Source organism: Protopterus annectens, chromosome 12.part0 (assembly GCF_019279795.1).
Source record: "Protopterus annectens isolate FY-2018-M chromosome 12.part0, PAN1.0, whole genome shotgun sequence".
Lineage (NCBI taxonomy): Eukaryota > Metazoa > Chordata > Ceratodontiformes > Protopteridae > Protopterus > Protopterus annectens.
The window spans coordinates 1058020450-1058038751 of record NC_056746.1 but is presented as its reverse complement, the minus strand read 5'-3'; the positions used below and the strand labels follow the sequence as shown (position 1 = coordinate 1058038751).

Genomic DNA, 18302 nt, shown 5'->3' with positions numbered 1-18302 from the left:
TTTGGGATTCAAGATCAGACGGCAACCATAAAGCTATTTTTCAATTGTGTTAAAGGTGGTTTCTGTAGCTGACCACAGTTCATTTGGAGAAGTGGCCGAGCATATCAGGGTGGAGTCATCTGCGTATTGGACACAGCTGATTGTAGGGATGGCAGAATAGAGGTCGTTAATGAAGATGGAGAAAAGAAGGGGCCCTAGTATGGATCCCTGGGGTACACCTAGTGTATTGGGTAGGAGTTTAGAAAGTTTGTTTTGCCAAAGGACAGCCTGCTGTCTATCATTTAGAAAAGATTGGACCCATTGGATGGCTGTAGTGTGTAGGCAGAAAGTTTTCAGGGTGTGGATTAGCAATTGGTGATCCACCATATCAAATGCCTTAGAGAGATCCAAGAAGAGGGCTGAGGATATGTTATTGTTATTGCGGTTATGGTTTATGGTATTGGAGAAGGCTAGAAGGGCTGAAGTAGTACTGTGGTGAGGTCAGAGGCCGTGCCGGGTGCCTGCCATGAGGTTATTCTGAGTTTAAGTGATGCATCAGTTGTCTGTGGATAGATTTTTCCATAATTTTTGCAAGTGGGGATACTATTGCTATTGGCCTGTAATTGGATAACTCAGTAGAGCTACCTCCTTTGTGAAGTGGGATTACACAGGATATTTTCCAAATAGAAGGGATTCTGGCTTCTGCTGTTGTTCGATTGATTAGTATCGAGATGGGGTAAGCAATGGCATCAGCTGCTTTATGTAGATACTCGGCAGGGAGTTGATCAGTGGAGAATGTGGTTGGTTTTAGTTTTCTAATCAAGGTGCAGATGTGTGAGGTGGCAACTGGTTGGAATCTAAATATTGTTTGGTTTCTGGGGGTGTTGCCTTCATAGCTGGGGGAGCTGGCAAGATTCAACCCTTTATCCTGGTCCAGGGCGACTGTAACTATCCAGCCATAGATTGGAAGAACTGTTCATGCCAAAACACAAATGCACAGAGATTCCTTGATTTCGTCAATGCAAATCCTTTGGACCAGCTGGTCGACACCCCCACAAGAGTTGATAATATCTTGGACTTAGCATTAACCAACATGAGTAGCCACTGCAGCATCTCTACAGTATCATTCTCCCTAATAAGATCTGACCACAAAGCGGTCATTTTCAAAGTCACCATCTCCCCTGACCTGACCCCCCCAGCTAGGGTATAAAAAAAAAACTTTTCAAAAGCTGATTACAACCTCCTGAAGGAAGGTATAAACAGCTTTAAAGCCTCCTCCCCATCCATAGGAACTGGCACAAATGTCCAAACCTACACCAAAGTACTGTACGAGCATTTATATACTTGCATGGACTCAGGAATACCTGACAGGACAAAATCATCCAACTCAAGGAAGAGAAAACCTCAAGTGGGCATCTGCAATAAATGAACTGTATAATAAAAGGAAAAAAAGTTGCTGTCCAGGACCAAGAAGGGAGCAGGTACCTAATTGGAAGCAATCTGTCCTTAGCCTGAACAAGCAAGTAAGAGCCCTAGCGAAATTCTCCAAAGCAAACTTTGAGTCCAAATTGGCCGCATCCACTAAAGACTATCAAAATTACTTCTTCACATGTCTGCAATCTCAAAAGAAGCACTCAGATCTGCTCAGAACTAGTGGTCAAGGACACCACATAGACAAATGCTGTAGATGTAGCCAACCTGCTGGCTGACAGGTTCAGCGAAAACTTCAACCCTCTGTCTCCCCTCATCAGTAAATCAGGACATCCCCAGCACTTGCCCCCCTCCCCTTATCTCTAGGGAGCAAATCATCACTGTCCTCTCAAAGGCAAAAAATACGGCCTCCATGGGACCTGATAACATCCCAGTCTAAATCCTACATAAACTCAGGCAGGACCTTGCAGCACCATTAGGCACCCTATTCAACCAAAACCTGAGTACCGGCTTCGTCCCAGACAAGTGGAGGACAGCCACTGTCATCCATTTGCACAAAGGTGGAGTGTCCATTGATTCAGGAAATTATAGACCCAACCGCCTAACTAGCATGATTTGCAAGGTCATGGAACTGATTATCATGGACTTCAATTAACAAGGACATTGGCAACCTCCAAATACATGATCCCCACACAGTTTGGTTTCATCAAGGGGAGGTCATGCCTGTTAAATTTGGTCGACTTCTTTGAGACAGTCACCAAAGCCATGGACGAGGGGAAGATGGTGCACGCCACCTACCTTGACTTGGCCAAAGCCTTCAACACTATTTCCCACTCGGGTATAATAGATAAACTCTCTCAACTAGGCATCAATCCATATGTTACCTAATTTGTAGCAAACTGGTTCACTGATGGACTCCACCTAGGAGAAGCCATCTCAAGCAGTAGAACCATAACAAGCGGTGTACCCCAGGAAACGGTCTTGGGGCCTCTGTTGTTTGGACTATAATTTTCTGAGGTGCAGACCAAAACCAGTGGGCTGTGGCTGACCAAGTTTGCAGATGACTGCAAGCTTGGCGCTGTCAATTCCTCTAATGATGTGAACATCCTCCAAGAGGGTTTTGCCCAAACAAATGACTGGTGCCAGAAACATGTCCTCAAACTGAATGTTTGGAGAAGAGTGACGTCCCCACAAATTATCACATTAATAACAAGGTCCTAAGCACGCAGTCGTGAGGAACTTGGGCACCCAGGATGATAGCAAACTGACTTTTGACCACCATATTGCCTCCATTGTACGGAAAGCTTTTTACGTCGCTCACCTCATTAGGAAGGGTATCTCATCCAGGGACAAACGAGGTCATAACATCCCTCTATTCTTCCCTTATAAGACCCATTATTGAGTACAATCTCTGTTTTGGCATGTACCTCACAAAACACATGCAGCAGCTGGAGAGACCACACAGATTCTTCACCAGGAATATCCAGGGCCTCAAACAGCTACCCTACACAGGCTAAAAGCTCTGTCCCTCTACTCGAGTCTCATACAGACTCCTGAGAGGTGACCTCTGTCTGGCATACAAAGCAATCACAGACTCCACCTTGATAGGACTGCTGCATATCCGCAAGTCAGGCTTCACTCAAGTAACCTGCACATGCAACCTCAGCTTGGTCTTTGACATTAATAGATCCGGTTGGTGGGACAGATTTGTGTCCCAGAGACTCCCCCCTTCTGTGGAATAGACTCCCTCTCCCCATCAGGCAGAGTACCTCATAATCCCTTTTTAAACTCAGCCTGGATAACTGGATGGGGAACAGAAAATATACCCCTTGGATTCCACCTGTGTCCTTGCTGGACAGGGGTATCAGGTGCTGACTTGTTGGAACATGGGGTAAATTCTTGGGCCTCAGGACCAGTAGCCTAGTAACTTTCTGTGATCCTTTGAAAAAGATATTACCCCTAGTGGTAAGGGGAACAGTACAAGCAAGAGAATTGGCATTGGTCAAATCAAGGCATTTCTGAGCATATTTACTGTAGGAAATATACATTTGCCAGTTAATGGAAGAGTAGTTGAAGTCACCCGTTAAAAAATGTATTTGGTTTGATGGATAGCTTTTCTGTCTGGTTTAGGTTATTGCTACAAGTGGGATCACAGAAAGAGACTTCGTAGTTTATGATGAAGTGGTAGGTATCTTTATTGAGTTTCATAAGGACTACAGCAAGCATTAGTACCATGTACAGTTTATTACTAAACAGTGAACTATGGGTACTTCCTAACAGCTGCCCGTGTCTTCAGAGAAAAAAATAATGCAATAGCCTACAAATTATTAGTTTTTTTGTATTAATGTATATAAAGAAGATTACTTAAACTATATCAGTTTGAATTTGTTAATGTGCAAATGTGATGGGAATAGTAGCTGTTAATGGAATTTGGTAATGATTTAAAGGTATGAATGTGGTTGAATTCCTTTAATTTTTGCTTCGACGTGTGAAGTAGAGGGCACTAAACAACCCTTGTGCTGTTAAGATATTAGTGAAAAGTGGCATTTATCTTTATGTATGTCATCTCTTTATTTATCTCATGAGAAATATTTTAAACGTAATGTGAAAAGTGATAAAAAAAAAAAAAAAAAAAAGATGGCGAATTGGAATTCTCAGCCTGTTGTGTGGAAGGTGATATTCGCTCTATTTAAATGTTTGCCTGTTCCCTTCTAGTTACTTCATGAGGACAAAAGGAGAGAGTACCTTTATCAGCTGCAGGAGTTTATGGTAACAGATAACAGCAGGAACTGGAGATTCAGATATGAACTGGCAGAGTAAGTACTTTTATAATTTGAAATTTCAGTTTGAAGGGAAACTTTAATTTATATGTGGCATAAAAGAGAGGGGTTTTGCATCATGGGAGTTGGACATGCATATAACATCCATTGCAACACAAAAGTAGTCAGTGGAAAGTTGCTGCATGATAATCCATCACAGAAAGGCACTTCAGCAAAAGCAACATAATCAAAACTACATCCTTACTTTGCATATCAACCAAGCCCCAGAGCACAGAGTAACACTTAACAAGAAACACCCTAAAAAGTATTTTGTATAGCTTTTGACCCACCCCCACTCCTTAGTAACAGAACCTCCCTTTAATGGCTCTGGTCCCATTACAGTAATCACTTTCTTTGTGTGCAGCCTCACACAGTAACCCATATCAGAAGGAAGTGCACTTTAAATGTCCATTGTTGAAGTTTTGTCTTACTCCATTTTACCTCCTTTTCTTTTCAGTGTCTGCCTCTCTGCTTGTAAGACCTGAAACAGCTATCCTTTTATTGCAGCTCAGTGACTGAAAACTGCTTCACCTGCGCATTAGTTTCTGTGCTGTTGGAGTATACTGCTTACATGTGCTGTGGTGTGTTTCAGGTACTTTCTGTACTTCATTTTGTACTGGAAAGTGTTTACAAAAAGTAATTGTTCTTATTGTTTCTTTTTTAATCTTGCCAGAATTTAATAACAAACTGTATTAATGCCCACATTTGAACCACCACCTTTGCTTGTTTTGAAATAAAATGTTTGAGATGTGCAGCTACTCCCAGGAACTTTTTCTCATCCTTAACCTGTGCACTCCTCAAAAAAAAAAATACTTGTTGAGAAATTACATAAAATTACATTACACACTCAGGAACACCATATGCACTCACATACCTGAAAGTAGTGTTGTGGAGTCTTATCATCAGAGGCACCTTTTTGATGGGTCACCGGGCCTGTGATTGGGTTTATTTTCTCCATTTTGTCATATCTGAGTTTTTTCTTAGCAACTCCCATACTCAGGCAACATGTGATTGGCACTGTCTTATGCCGTAACATTATACACTTACAATATAAGTGCACCTAGCCCCTGAGCTTGTCGCATCTTTTTTTTTCTTTCATTTAGATATTGATCCCATCACCGAAAAGTTCCATCATTTGATGGCTAGATCCAAGTCTACAACAAAGACTTACATTGGCAGTTTTTTAACTGTCTTGAGGAGGAATATGATTTGAAGCACTGCTGTAGTTGCCACACAGGCATATCTAAAGAAGTATACTTGTTTTTTTTCTAATCACCAGATGGATAGTAACATTTAACGGTTTCTCCTGTTGAGATTGGTAAAAGGGTCCCATATGTGGCTGTAGGACTTGGCATGACCACACTACAGGGACCAAATTTTGAAGATGTGGTTGACCCTCATAGTTCTGGAGGGTAAGTCTCTTGATAAAATGGCCCACAGGCACTGAACTTATTAACAGCTGAGGGCTTGAGGCTGCTGCAGTTTTTTTTTACTGGAAAACAGAGGGTCTCAAAGTAGATTATCCTTAGGCTCTCACCCTTGGGATGTGTTATGGTGTAAGCACCATGCAGCCCATAGTTGATCAGTTAGAACTGGCCTGAGCCTGTACAGCATTCTCTGGGGTTGCTGGTCATGGGTAGTTATGACTATAGTCTTTCCTCCCCTTCTCTACCCCTTTTATTGCAGTCGGATTTATGGATCTGTGTTGATTTTGGGAGAGTAGTTTGTCTTCCTCAATAGCGCATGACTTTCTAGACAACTAGCAAAATGTCTGTCTGGTGGGGAATGTGAGTCCCAGGTGCACGATTCCACCCTAAAGAAATATGGCATGACAGGAGCAGCAGGTATTACTTAGATCTTTCTTTTCCATACACACTTCAGGTGAATGTCATTTTTCTCTCAGCAGACATTCAGTGTACATCCTTCACAAGGTTATAAACTGCAGATATACTACAGGGCATACATCTCAACAGTGGAAAAATAAGATCCAAGTCACAAAGCTGTCTGAGAAAATTAGGATCATCTGCAAAACTGAGTGAGATGGTATATGATATATCTTCACCGAACTAGAGAACCCCCCTATGCCTAGTAGAGTAAGTTTGAGGAGTGAAAAACATTCTGGAGGTTTCTTTCATCTTTTGAGACCATACCAGAAGATCCAGCAGGAGCAAGTGATTTAAGAAAGCAACTTTGCTGTGATGTGTAGGCTGCTGTTCTAACCATGAATATTTTTTCTGTTGTATTATGATAATTTTTTTTTCATTGCCAGAAATCAGAGCCTGAAACCATACTCTGCTCAGCCACTATTGTGCACCTAAGTTTATTTATTTTTTTATTATATGTAGAGTTGGGGGTAGACGTACAGAAATCTTGCTTGTGTCCACCATCCCCTTGGCCATGATGGATGGATGGAGCAGAAAAGGAGGGTCACTTTCTGCCATGTGAAGTTAGGTTGATGATCATCAGTCACTCACTGTTGCAGTACCACATAGCTACAGTGGTTAAAAACCTTTAAACACCCTTGTTAAATGCCAGGTTTTTGTGATATAAAAAAATAAGATCACAATAAATAATTTCAAAACTTTTCCCACTTTTAATGTGACTTATAACCTGTACAGTTCAGTTGAAAAACAAACAAATCTGTTAGTGGGAAAAATATAAAAAACGTAGAATACACTGGTTGCATAAGTGTGCACACCCGTAAACTAATATTTTGTTGAAGCACCTTTTAATTTAATTACAGCACTCAGTCTTCTTGGATACACACCTGCCATCAATTAAAGAGACTCTGATTAATCCCAAATAAAGTTCAGCTGTCCTAGTAGGATTTTCCTGACACTTACTCAGTCGCCTGCTACTGCAAAAGCCATGGTTCACAGAGAACTTACAAAGCATCAAAGAGATCTCATTGTTGAAAGGTATCAGGAGAAGAGTAAAAAAAAAATTCCACAGCATTGGATATACCATGGAACACAGTGAAGACAGTCATCAAAAAGTGGAGAAAATATGGACAGCAGTGACATTGCAAAGAACTGGATGTCCCCCCAAAATTGATGAAAAGACAAGACGAAAACTGGTCAGGAAGGCTGCCAAGAGACCGACAGCAACACTGAAGGAGTGGCAGGAATTTCTGGCAAGTACTGGTTGTGTACAGCGTGTGACAACAATCTCCCATATTCTCCATATGTCTGGGCTATGGAGTAGGGTTGCAAGACAGAAGCCTTTTCTTACACAGAAAACACCCAGGCCTGGCTAAAATTTGCATCCCCAAGGTGAAGCATGGTGGTGGGGCAAGTATCATGCTTTGGGGTTGCTTTTCTTCAGCTGGAAACTGGGGCTTTAGTCAAGGTGGAGGGAAGTATGAAAAAGTCCAAATAACAGTCACTTTTGTCCCAAAACCTTCAGGTGTCTGCTAGAAAGCTGAATATGAAGAGGAATTTCACCTTTCAACACGACAGTAACTCCAAGCATACATCCAAATTAACAAAAGAATGGCTTCACCAGACAAAAATTAAAGTTTTGCAATGACCCAGCCAGAGCCCAGGCCTAAATCCAATAGAAAATCTGAGGGGTGACCTGAAGAGGGCTATGAACAAGAAATGCCCTCACAATCTGACAGGTTTGGGGCGCTTTTGCAAGGAAGAGTGGGCAAATATTGCCAAGTGAAGATGTGCCATGCTGATAGACTGCTACCCAAAAAGACTGAATGCTGTAATTAAATCAAAAGGTGCTTCACCAAAGTATTAGTTTAAGGGTGTGCACACTTATGCAACCAGGTTATTGTACATTTTCTTATTTTTTATATTTTCCCCTAACAGATTTGTTTGTTTTTCAATTGAATTGTACAGATTATAGGTCACATCAAAGGTGAGAAAAGTTTTGAAATGATTTATTGTGGTCTCATTTTTATATATCACTAAAACCTGGCATTTTAACAGGGGTGTGTAAACTTTTTATATCCAGTGTATATGGGATGTATCCTGCCAAGGGTCATGTCTCCTTCCAGTACAGTAAAACTTTTGGGTGCTTTCCACTTGCATCTTATGTCAGAGGAAACATGAGGGCATGCTGGTGTAAAACATGCATGTGCCAACATTCAGAACTTCCTTGCATTGAAGATTGACTTTACTGCAATTTCACTGTTTTCATCCGTCAACTTGTTTGTACTTTTGGACAAGTAAGTGCCCTCTGGGAACTTACCTTCCTTTTTTTTGTGTTGTGTGAAACTTTTCTTATATCTAGGAGAAAAGGGAGGTGTCAGTGTGGAAGACAGATATTTTATAAAGATTCCCATGCAATCTGTTTGTCTAGGGGAGACACGTGAAGTCCAGTCCTGTAATGGCCATTTGCCCTTTTCTCCCATAACTATTAGACGTCAGCTTAGCAGCCGTATAGTATACTTCTTCAAAAGTAACAACTTAAGGCCCTTAATTAGACATCAATGGATATTGGCTCGAATACCTGGGATGTCTCCCTTCAAACTCGTAAGAAAATGAGCTAGTTAGAGAATTCTGAAGTGTCTTTGCCTTTGGCTTCTATTCTCTGCCCCTGACAGACAACTCTGCTGCGTGGCCTTAATGGAATCCTCAATCAGTTTGTAGCCTGCTTCCTACTCCTGTGGTGCTGCTCCTAAGGACACTGCTGAGGGTTGGAAATCTAGCACATCCTGAAAGGCCAGATATACAACTTCAAGAGGACAACGAACCCAGTGTAGTGATTTTTTTGAGGAACCACACAGCAATCCCTCAAGTTCTGGTGAGGGATGAGTTGTTGGGTTTGGTGATGAAAATCCGGATGCCATATGCTTCTAGGACTGTTAAATTAGGCACACATAGAAAGAAAATGTAAAATACTATAATCTTTCTCCTCCTTCAACCAGATCTGACAAAGAGGGAGCAATGCACTTTTCCCAAAGGGCTTTTCAAAGCCTTTCAGTTTTTAATTTGCTTCCACCGTTTCTTCATATTTGAAAAGGAAAAAGTCTGCTTTCCCTTCTTACAGTTGCTCCTAGTCAGATTTAGAAGAGGCAGGACTTGGATTATCCTTCACAGGTTTCCTCTCCTGACCCTTTGGAGTTGCAATCTGAGGAAATGTGTCATCAGATTCTCCTGTAGAGCAAATATGTTTTTCGGACACCATCTAGGACCAGTAATCTCTTCCAGTGTGAAGAGAGAAATCTCAGAAGATTAAGAGGTACTTTGAAGTCCTTCATGTAGATGTCCCCCTAAACATCTGGCCATTCCTCCTGACGTTGATATCCTGGAGGATGCTTTCAACACTACATGCATTTCTTCAGGCAGTCAGCCCACTGCTTCCAGAAAGCCTAATAGGCTTTACAAAGTACCTCAGACCCACAATTTCCACTTTCATAACAGTGGCAGAACCAGCTGTAATTTCCTTAGCCAAGGCCACTCCTTTCAAACAGTTAACTACCAATCAGTAACCCTGATCCATCAGACAAGGATAGAGGGGCTTTTGATAGACATGGCAGAAAAAAGTCTTTACATCTTCTACCCTAATCTTTGGGTAATCCAGTGTCAGGTTCATGTGACTAAATACTTACTGGCAACATGTGCAGATATGAGTAAAACTGTTGCTGATTTTACCTGATTCTGTGGTTAAATCCTCTTTGTTCAGCTTGATTTCTTTTGTCTTACAAATACAGAACATTCCTTAAAGTGCTCATATGATGCAGTGTACCAAGTAGCTGCTGCAGGTCCTGTGTTGCACAGATATGCTTGGTTTAGATTACAAAATCTTCCTGGAGTTGTAAAAGCCCAGATGCTTAATGCTTTCTTGGACAATGAAGTATTGTCTTGTACCTCTTCAGCTGAGGTTTTAAAAAGATTTAATGAAAAGAGATGCTTATTAAAGTGCTTAAGCAAATGCTTGTCACCCCTTCCGAAGTACAACAGGAACTACCCTTCCAGTCCAGGCCCTTTTTTGGGAAGCTCTTAACAAAGCCAATATTAATCTGGTAATCAAGAGAAAAAGTTTCAAGGAGATCCAAAGATAAAATAACCTAGTAAATTCTTATGTGGAACACATTAATATGAATCTACTCAATACCAGAAGTCTTAAAAGAAAAAAAAATGCCTGAACTTGAGGCTTTCCTGCAACTTGAACACATTCATATGTATATAATTACAGAAACATGGTTTTAGAGCAATGAAAGCACTCCATCTATTTCTGGATAAAATGCCTATTACATTTTCAAACCTGGAGGATTGTCAGTATTTCTCAAGGATATCACCTCATGACAGATTCTTTGGGACAAACATTTAGAAGTCCAAATTAGCATAAACAAGACGAGCAACCACTTCATATGTAGCTGCTCAACACACTGTCCCCTTCTGAGCATGATAGCTATCTTAATACATTAGCTGAAATTCTCTTTAAACCCAAGACCTTTCTACTGGGAACTTCAACTGTCCATCAATAAACTGGCTGACCTACTTTGCCAATGGTTGTCTTGCCCAGCGCTTCCTTTACATTATAAATGCTAACATTATTTTAGAAATAGTTAACTTTTCTACTAGGGCCCCAGTATGGATCTAGTCCTTTCAGATATGGCCTCTTCTTGCATAGCCCCATATGTATAATCATGTATTGTTAAATAAAACCATAATTTAGTGACCATTTACGTTAAAACTGGTGGTACTTCCCCTGTAAATAGTTCGTGTTTAGGTGGTATTTAAAAGCAAACTACCTTCAGTTACTTGATGACTTAAATTCTGTTTTAATTCTCCTCTGAAGGATCTTGCTGCTGAAACTTCTACCTATGCTTCTAATTTCTGCTCCCATTTAATTGTATTGTTAAGACAATCTGCAACAAATATAATGAGAAATTTAAAAACAAATCTTTGTGGTGAAATACTCGTATAAATAAATTATATAATGAGAGAGAGAAACTGCTTAACGCTTTTAAGAAGTCTCATTCTGCCTGTCTTAAGAGCACACTTAAGCAAACTAAAAAAGAGCTTAAGGAAACCATTAAGCCGAGTATGGACTTAAAATAGCCACTAAAACAAAAAATAACTGCAAATCTTTAACTATTTCAGGAACTAACACCAAACAGTTTTCAGAGCTAGTCCACAATACTACTAAAGTCTCTGACCCGAAGGAAATAGCTAAATGATGTCCTCCTATTCAACTGTTCATAAGCTATTCATAATCTTAGATTTAATGTCCTCTGATAATTGCTGGAGTCTTAACCAGGCGAGTCTCCTTAAGACAGAGCCAGAGGCAGTTGCCCTGGCAGAAGCCTCTGTGGCATCATAGCTACATTTGATGGAGTGGCAGGCTACCTTTGAGCAGGCTTCAAGCAAGGATGCAGCCAAGGTTTTATTCACCAAGTCAGGCAAATCAGATATGACCTGGGAGAGTTGAGACTGAAGCTCTAGGCCAGATTTGGTCATGGGTTTGTTATTAATGGCTCTAAATGCCAAGGTGGCTGAAGTGTAAACTTTCTTGCCCAACCTTTCCAGGATCCTGCTGTCCTTATCTGAAGGATAGAGGTTGAAGGCAGTAACCTGGATGGTTTGTCTGAAACCACTGTAATAACCAATGAGTCTCCTGAAGGCCATTTAAACAGGAACTTACAGTCTTAAGGTACCCTGTAAAATTTGTGAAGCTTCTTATGGGCAGGAGGCTGGGAATCAGGGGCCTTAGAGGCAAAGACAAAGGCTTCTAGAAAAGCAAGTAACACAGGAGGAATAGCTGAAGGGCTGGGTTATTCCACCTGTAAAAAGGTCATAGTATCTCTTTTGTACATCAGATACCCGAGTGCTCTCCCATTTGAAATGATCTCTCATTTTGACTAGGGTCTTGCCAAAAGAGAGTTCTTCCATGGGCGAGTCAGTTCCATTGGAGTCCTCCTCTGGGGAAGCGTACTCTAGAGGGGATGGGATCTGTAAGGATTAGGCCTGAGATTCCTCTTCTGAGGATGCCTCTTCATCTGAAGAAACCTCTTCCCTAACTCTTATGTGGAGATGATGTGCATGGTGGAGTAGGGAATGTAACACCCAAGGGGGGGTTTAAGGGTGATAAGGGCTTTGAAAAGGCCTTGGGCAAATTGCTCCCAGTCACTATGAGGTTCCTTTGGAGGAGACAGAGGTTTAGTTTTCTGCTGCTGCTTTTCATGCAGATCTGCCCTATGTAATGCAGGAAGCCTGGGCGTAGGCCTACATTCAGTAATATCTGAGTGAATTTTCTCCTGCACCAGGGTCTGAGGTATCCCATTAGGACCTTCGGTCATTATGAGCCTCTTTTCCCCCTGTACATCCTAGATGGATGCCTGTGAGGATGTGCATGTGGTCTGATCCAAGGCGGTGTCAACATCAGGCTCAGCCTGTGATCCAGAACCAGGAACAATACGTCTCTGTGGGGTTCCCATCCACCTCAGGAGAGACGTCCGTAGTAAGAGATGCTGCAGAAACTTCAGGCCTCAGCTTTTTGGCCTTCGACCTTGGGCCCCGAGGATCCTTCCATCATGCTTTTAGCTAGTAACTTTAGGCACTGGTTTTCCAAGTAAATGGCTAAGGAGGAAAGCTTGCTTCTTAGGATTTTGGGCACAAAGACCTGACAAATGACACAGGATTTGTGATTGTGGGTAGGCCCTAGGGAAGACCAACACTGAAGATGGCTATCTTAATGTGGAATTTGTCTTCCACACTGGCATTTGCCTTTCTTAGATGACATGAGCCCTACCACAAAACAGTAGCAAAAGAAGCACTTATCTGAGAAATTTGCTTAAACACAGCTAATGGCTTGGTGAGTATACTGACATTCGAAGGTGGCGTTCGGACTGGTGGCAGAAAAGTTCTGAGGTAGGTGCATGCGTAAGTCACTTTTATGGGCGATGTACAAGAGCAGCCTACATCCAAAGTACCAAGCATCCTATAATAGTGAAAGACTTTTTTTATACTGGCCAATGTCTGGTCACCTACAGCGGAGAACTCCATTGGGTTAAGAATACTGCAACAGAGAAAAGGACATCTATTGTTATGGTAAGATTTTACACAACTATTCTTTCTGTCGAACTAATTTAGTGCAAATTTTACTCCACCCACAGTTGTAGCGGTCCTACAGGTTTCACAATCTCAACTACTTCCTTTAATTACTGTGGAACAAGTTATGGTCTTTGTGTTTCACTGTTGCAGTCATCACATTTTGGTTATCCCTGCCAGGGTAGCCCTCGGCCGGCCCGAATACCAGAGGCTTAGTATTTCTGCGTCGGTTGCTGTCGCTTCAGGACTGACATCAGGTCGTCAGTAGTATAAAGTAAGGTAGCCGACGGCATTACACGAGTCTTTCTTGCTGTGGAGCCTGAAGCAGAAGCAGTTCGCTTGAGTGCCAGTTGGCCGTTACCTGAGTTTCGTCTACTGAATTGAAGCTGAAGTCCTCTACAGCTAAGTACCCCATTGGGGATCCTTTTTTTCTTGCACTAACTGATGTCAGAAAAAGTTAACAATTGTCTCACCTGTGGAAAGCAAATACCACACAGAGACTTTCATTCTTACTGTGTCACTTGTTTAGGCCCAGATGACATCCCCCGCTGTTGCTTCAATGCTTTGTTCAACACCAGAGCTATCCGTCGTCAGGCCCTTATTGTAGCTAGATATTTTCGCTTATAGTCCTTGAACTCTGGTATGGCTTCAGTAAGCCATCCGACAGCAGATCTTCCAAAAAATGTAAAGATAAAGACAGAGACAGACCGCACTGGTTCAAACCTACCGATGATGCTGCTGTTAAGCTAGTCGTCAGTTGTCCGGTCCTCAGTGAGGTGCTTTCGCAGAGCCTGATGCCTGCTTCTGTGGATTCGTAGGCTGCTTCCTAGACCCTTTCGGAGTCCGGTATGCCGCAGAACTCTCCTTCTAAGGATCCTGTGGTCATCTCTATCTTGGATGGGTCCAGAGCCTCTGAGCAGGCACCGGCTTCTGAAGAAGTCCTTCGCACTACTGATTCTTGACACAAACCGATGTCTTCTTTCGCGATTACTATTCTTTTGAAAACTACCGAGTTTCTTAGGCCCAGGGTACGAACCATACCCAAGAAACCGATGACCCATTATCAGGCACCTGCTTCCTTGTCTCAGTCTCAAATGCTTAAAATGGCGGAAGACCTTATGCTGATCAGGGGAAGCCAAGCTACCCCCGTCAAAAGGAAAAGAGATCTGTCCTCTGTAGTTTTGTCTGAACAAGAGTCAGATGACTCTGATGCATCTGAATATGAAGACATGCAACCTATCTCTACTTATGAAGATTCTGATGCAGAGGATTCATACCCTTCAGCCTCTCCCCCAGAGGATTTTCCTCTAGGGAAACCCTTCATGCCTTAAGGGAGCATTTCCAGTGGGAGAGTCAGGACTACCCTCAGTCTAAAAAGAGACTCAGGGAATTCTTAGATCTTCCACAGCACAGACCCTTGGCCATCCCCATCCTGGATGTTGTGGAGGATGTTTTCCTGGAATCCAGCTTGACTCGTGACACCCTCCCTCCTGCACCCAGAAAACCAGACAGGTACTACAGAGTCCCTGACTTGCACAAATTTCTTTTTAAAAATCCTATTGCTGACCCTGATGTAATTTCTCAAGGGCCTAAAGGGATTAAAGCAACCTCTGCTAAGAATCCCACCCCCTCAGATAGGAATTCCCAAGCACTAGACAGATGGGGTAAAAAAGTATACACCTCCGCTACTCTTGCTCTCAGTGCACTAAATTGTCAGTACCCTGGAACTCCTCAAACAAAAAATGTCTTCCTTTCCTGCTTGTGCAGAATCTGAAGAATTGCAGGAGTTGATGCATTCTGCAAGTCAAGTAACTAAACACAACTGGCACTGTGGTTTTGATGCCCTAGAAGCTTCTTGCAGGGCAGCAGTCACCAGGTCTGTCATTAGAAGGTATGCATGGCTTAAGGAACAGCCCTTGCCAGACCATGTCAGATCTAAATTGTTGGATGCCCCCTTGCACAAAGACAACTTATTTGGCACTAAAAAAAGATGGAAGGAAAAGCAAAATCTATGCAGACAGTTAAGGATTTCTTACAGATCCAGCCACCCAGGTTTAGCAGGCATTGTCCCAACAAGCACTGGTCCTTTCCTGCTCCCATTAAGCCAGTTCAGCCCAGACCCCAGGGAATCAGACCCCCACCCTGACAGCAGCCACAGGGAATGCAGAGATCTAAGCAGTGGACTACCTCCACTTCAAAACCAGGGAGTTCTAAGCCACCCCCTTATGGTAAGAACTCACAATGACTCGCCTCCACCACGTCCTCCCTCTGCCCACCTTCACTTACCCCTAGGAGGAAAACTCTCCTTTCACACAAGCACCTGGGCCACCATTACCAACTACCACTGGGTTTTCAACATAGTGTCCCAGGGATACAGATTTTCTTTCCACATACTTCCAACCCCAAAAGGGTTCCCAGATCTACCTTCAAACCAGTGGGCAGAGGAGTAAAAGCAAGTACTTTCCCTGCTCTCTATGAAGGCAGTAGAGCACGTTCCTGCAGAACAGAAAGGCCAAGGTTTCTAATCCAGACTTTTTATTCTACCCAGAAAAGAGGGCACCTGGAACCCCATCTTTGATCTATCCATTCTAAACACCTTCCTGGTGATCCCAAAATTCAGAATACTCACCCTCCAGCAGCTGCTACCCATGCTGTCCAAGGATGTTTGGCTAGCCAGCCTAGATCTAAAATAGGCCTATCTCCACATTCCTATCAGGGAATCATGCAGGAAATATCTCCATTTCAGGGCAAGATCTCAACACTTTCAATTCTCTGCACTTCTCTTTGGCTTATCTACTGCTCCCAGAGTTTTCACAAAATTTCTGGCTCTGGTCATTGCCTTTTGCAGACAAAGGACTATCCAGATTTACCCCTACTTAGACCACTGCCTAATTCAGGCAGACAACCAGGAAAAGCTGCTCAAACACCTGGCCTTTGTAAAGTCCCTACTAACCTCCCTAGGGTACACAATCAGTGAAAAGAAATCCAAACAGGTGCCCACCCAAAGGATTATATTCCTGGGAGCAAACCTGGACACAGCATCCCAGATGGCATTCCTTACATCAGAAAAGCAAAATTTCCTGACCGCCTACTTCTCTCAACTAGCCACCAGACCCCAGCTATCTGCAAGGAAAGTCCTGCAAGCTCTGGGGTTCATGGCATCTTGCATACTACTCATTCCATATGCCAGACTGCATATGAGGAAACTTCAAGTGGTACCTAAAAAGCCTTTGGTGTCAACACTCTCAAGACCTTGAGACTCGTATACATATAATTCCTTGCCTTAGAAAAGATTTTCTTTGGTGGGCAACAACATGCTCCCACAACAAGGGACTACCTTTCTCACCCCCCTGCCACCCAGACCCTCACTATGGACGCATCAGACTATGCCTGGAGTGCACACCTGGACGGCAGGTGCATACAGGGCCAGTAGTGCCCACAGCAAATCCCTCTGCACATCAACCGAAAAGATGATGGCTGTCCAGCACGCCTTGATAGCTTTCAAGCCCCTTCTGTCCCCAGGGGTTCTCTTGATCAAAACAGACAACACCACTGTGATGTAGTATATGAACAAGCAGGGAGGGACTCACTCCTACCCTCTGTGCAGGCTGGCCATGACCCTTTGGCACACAGCCTTTGCCATGCAGCTTCACCTGTTAGCACAATTCCTACCAGGTTCTCTCAACTCTCTGGCAGACCAATTAAGCAGAAATCTTCTGGACCCACACGAGTGGCAGCTCAACAGAAGAACCTTCACCCTAATAACTCAGAAAGGGGCACCCCGAAGGTCGACCTCTTTGCCTCCCACACCAGCCATCAGCTCAGCAAATTCTGCACCAGGGAGCATCACTGCAATGCTTGGTAAGTGGATGCCCTGTCCTTCCCCTAGGTCAATCTATCGGTCTATGCCTTTCCTCCACTACCTCTCATCCCCAGGGTACTGCTCAAAATAAAGGAGAAAAAAAACAAGGACAATTCTTGTAGCTCCAGACTGGCCTCGCCAGCACTGGTACCCCTTGCTGCGCAGCCTGTCCCCACTGCCACCATGGCATGTTACTCAGATTCCAAACCTCCTGACCCAGAGGGAAGGGGAATTCATGCATAACCAATTGCAGACACTCAGTTTGACGTATTCCCTAACCCCCTATCAATCTGCCAACCCCAGTAAACCGGTTCTAGATGTTATACATGAGGCCAGACGCCATAGCACTAGAAAGTCTTATGCTGGCAAATGGAAAAGGTTCTGCACCTGGATTCAGGCTAAGGGAGACAACACGGCACGGCCCTCCCTCCCTCTCATCCTGGATTACTTAGCTGACCTGCTACACAGTGGCCTCTCTTTTTCCTGTATTAAAATTCATGACTCTGCTGTCTCTGCTCATTTTCCAACTAAGCAGCCCCTTTTCTCACACCCTTTGATCAAACAGTTTCTAAGAGGGGCTAGCAACTTGAGGCCACCCAGAAGAGCACCAACCCAGCTTGGGACCTTAACTTTATGTTGGAAAAGCTTACCCTGCCCCCCCTTCAAACCAGCTTCTTCTGCAGAGCTAAAATTTCTCTCCTGGAAGACAGCTTTCTTTCTTGCCATCACTTCAGCCAGAAGAGTCTCCAAGCTGCAAGCACTCATGGCTGTAGAACCCTTCATCATCTTCCATATTGACAGGGTATCCCTCGGGACTAACCCATCTTTCATGCCCAAGGTGGTGTCCAGTGTGGCTCTCAACCAATCCATTCATTTTCCCACCTTTTTTCCTAGTCCCCAGAACAAGGGAGTTAGCATCCTCCACTCTCTAGATGTGCACAGTCAGCTCAGATTCTAACTAGACAGGACTAAATCCTTCAGAAAGTCTGATCAATTGCTGGTTAGCTTTGCTACAGGGGCAGAAGGTGAAGCCATCTCCAAACAAACCATTTCCAAATGGGTAGCACACTGCATCCATTTCTGCTACAAACAACATGGAAAGCCTCCCCCCAAGGGAGTCAGGACTCACTTGACCAGAGCAGCCTCCACCTCTGCAGCTTTCCTCAGAGTCGTCCCCACCAGGGACATCCTGGAGGCTGCCAC

General features: G+C 43.3%; 1 protein-coding gene across 6 annotated transcripts in view; it reads left to right on the top strand.

The window, feature by feature from the left end:
• LOC122816964 (serine/threonine-protein phosphatase 4 regulatory subunit 1-like) overlaps positions 1–18302 on the top strand; it is a 1601647-nt gene that overhangs the window by 1117679 nt on the left and 465666 nt on the right. For all 6 annotated transcript variants that reach the window (XM_044090068.1, XM_044090067.1, XM_044090066.1 and 3 more), the window contains one exon: positions 4126–4226. In XM_044090068.1, the coding sequence (XP_043946003.1) occupies positions 4126–4226 (101 nt within the window). The remainder of the gene's footprint in view (positions 1–4125; positions 4227–18302) is intronic.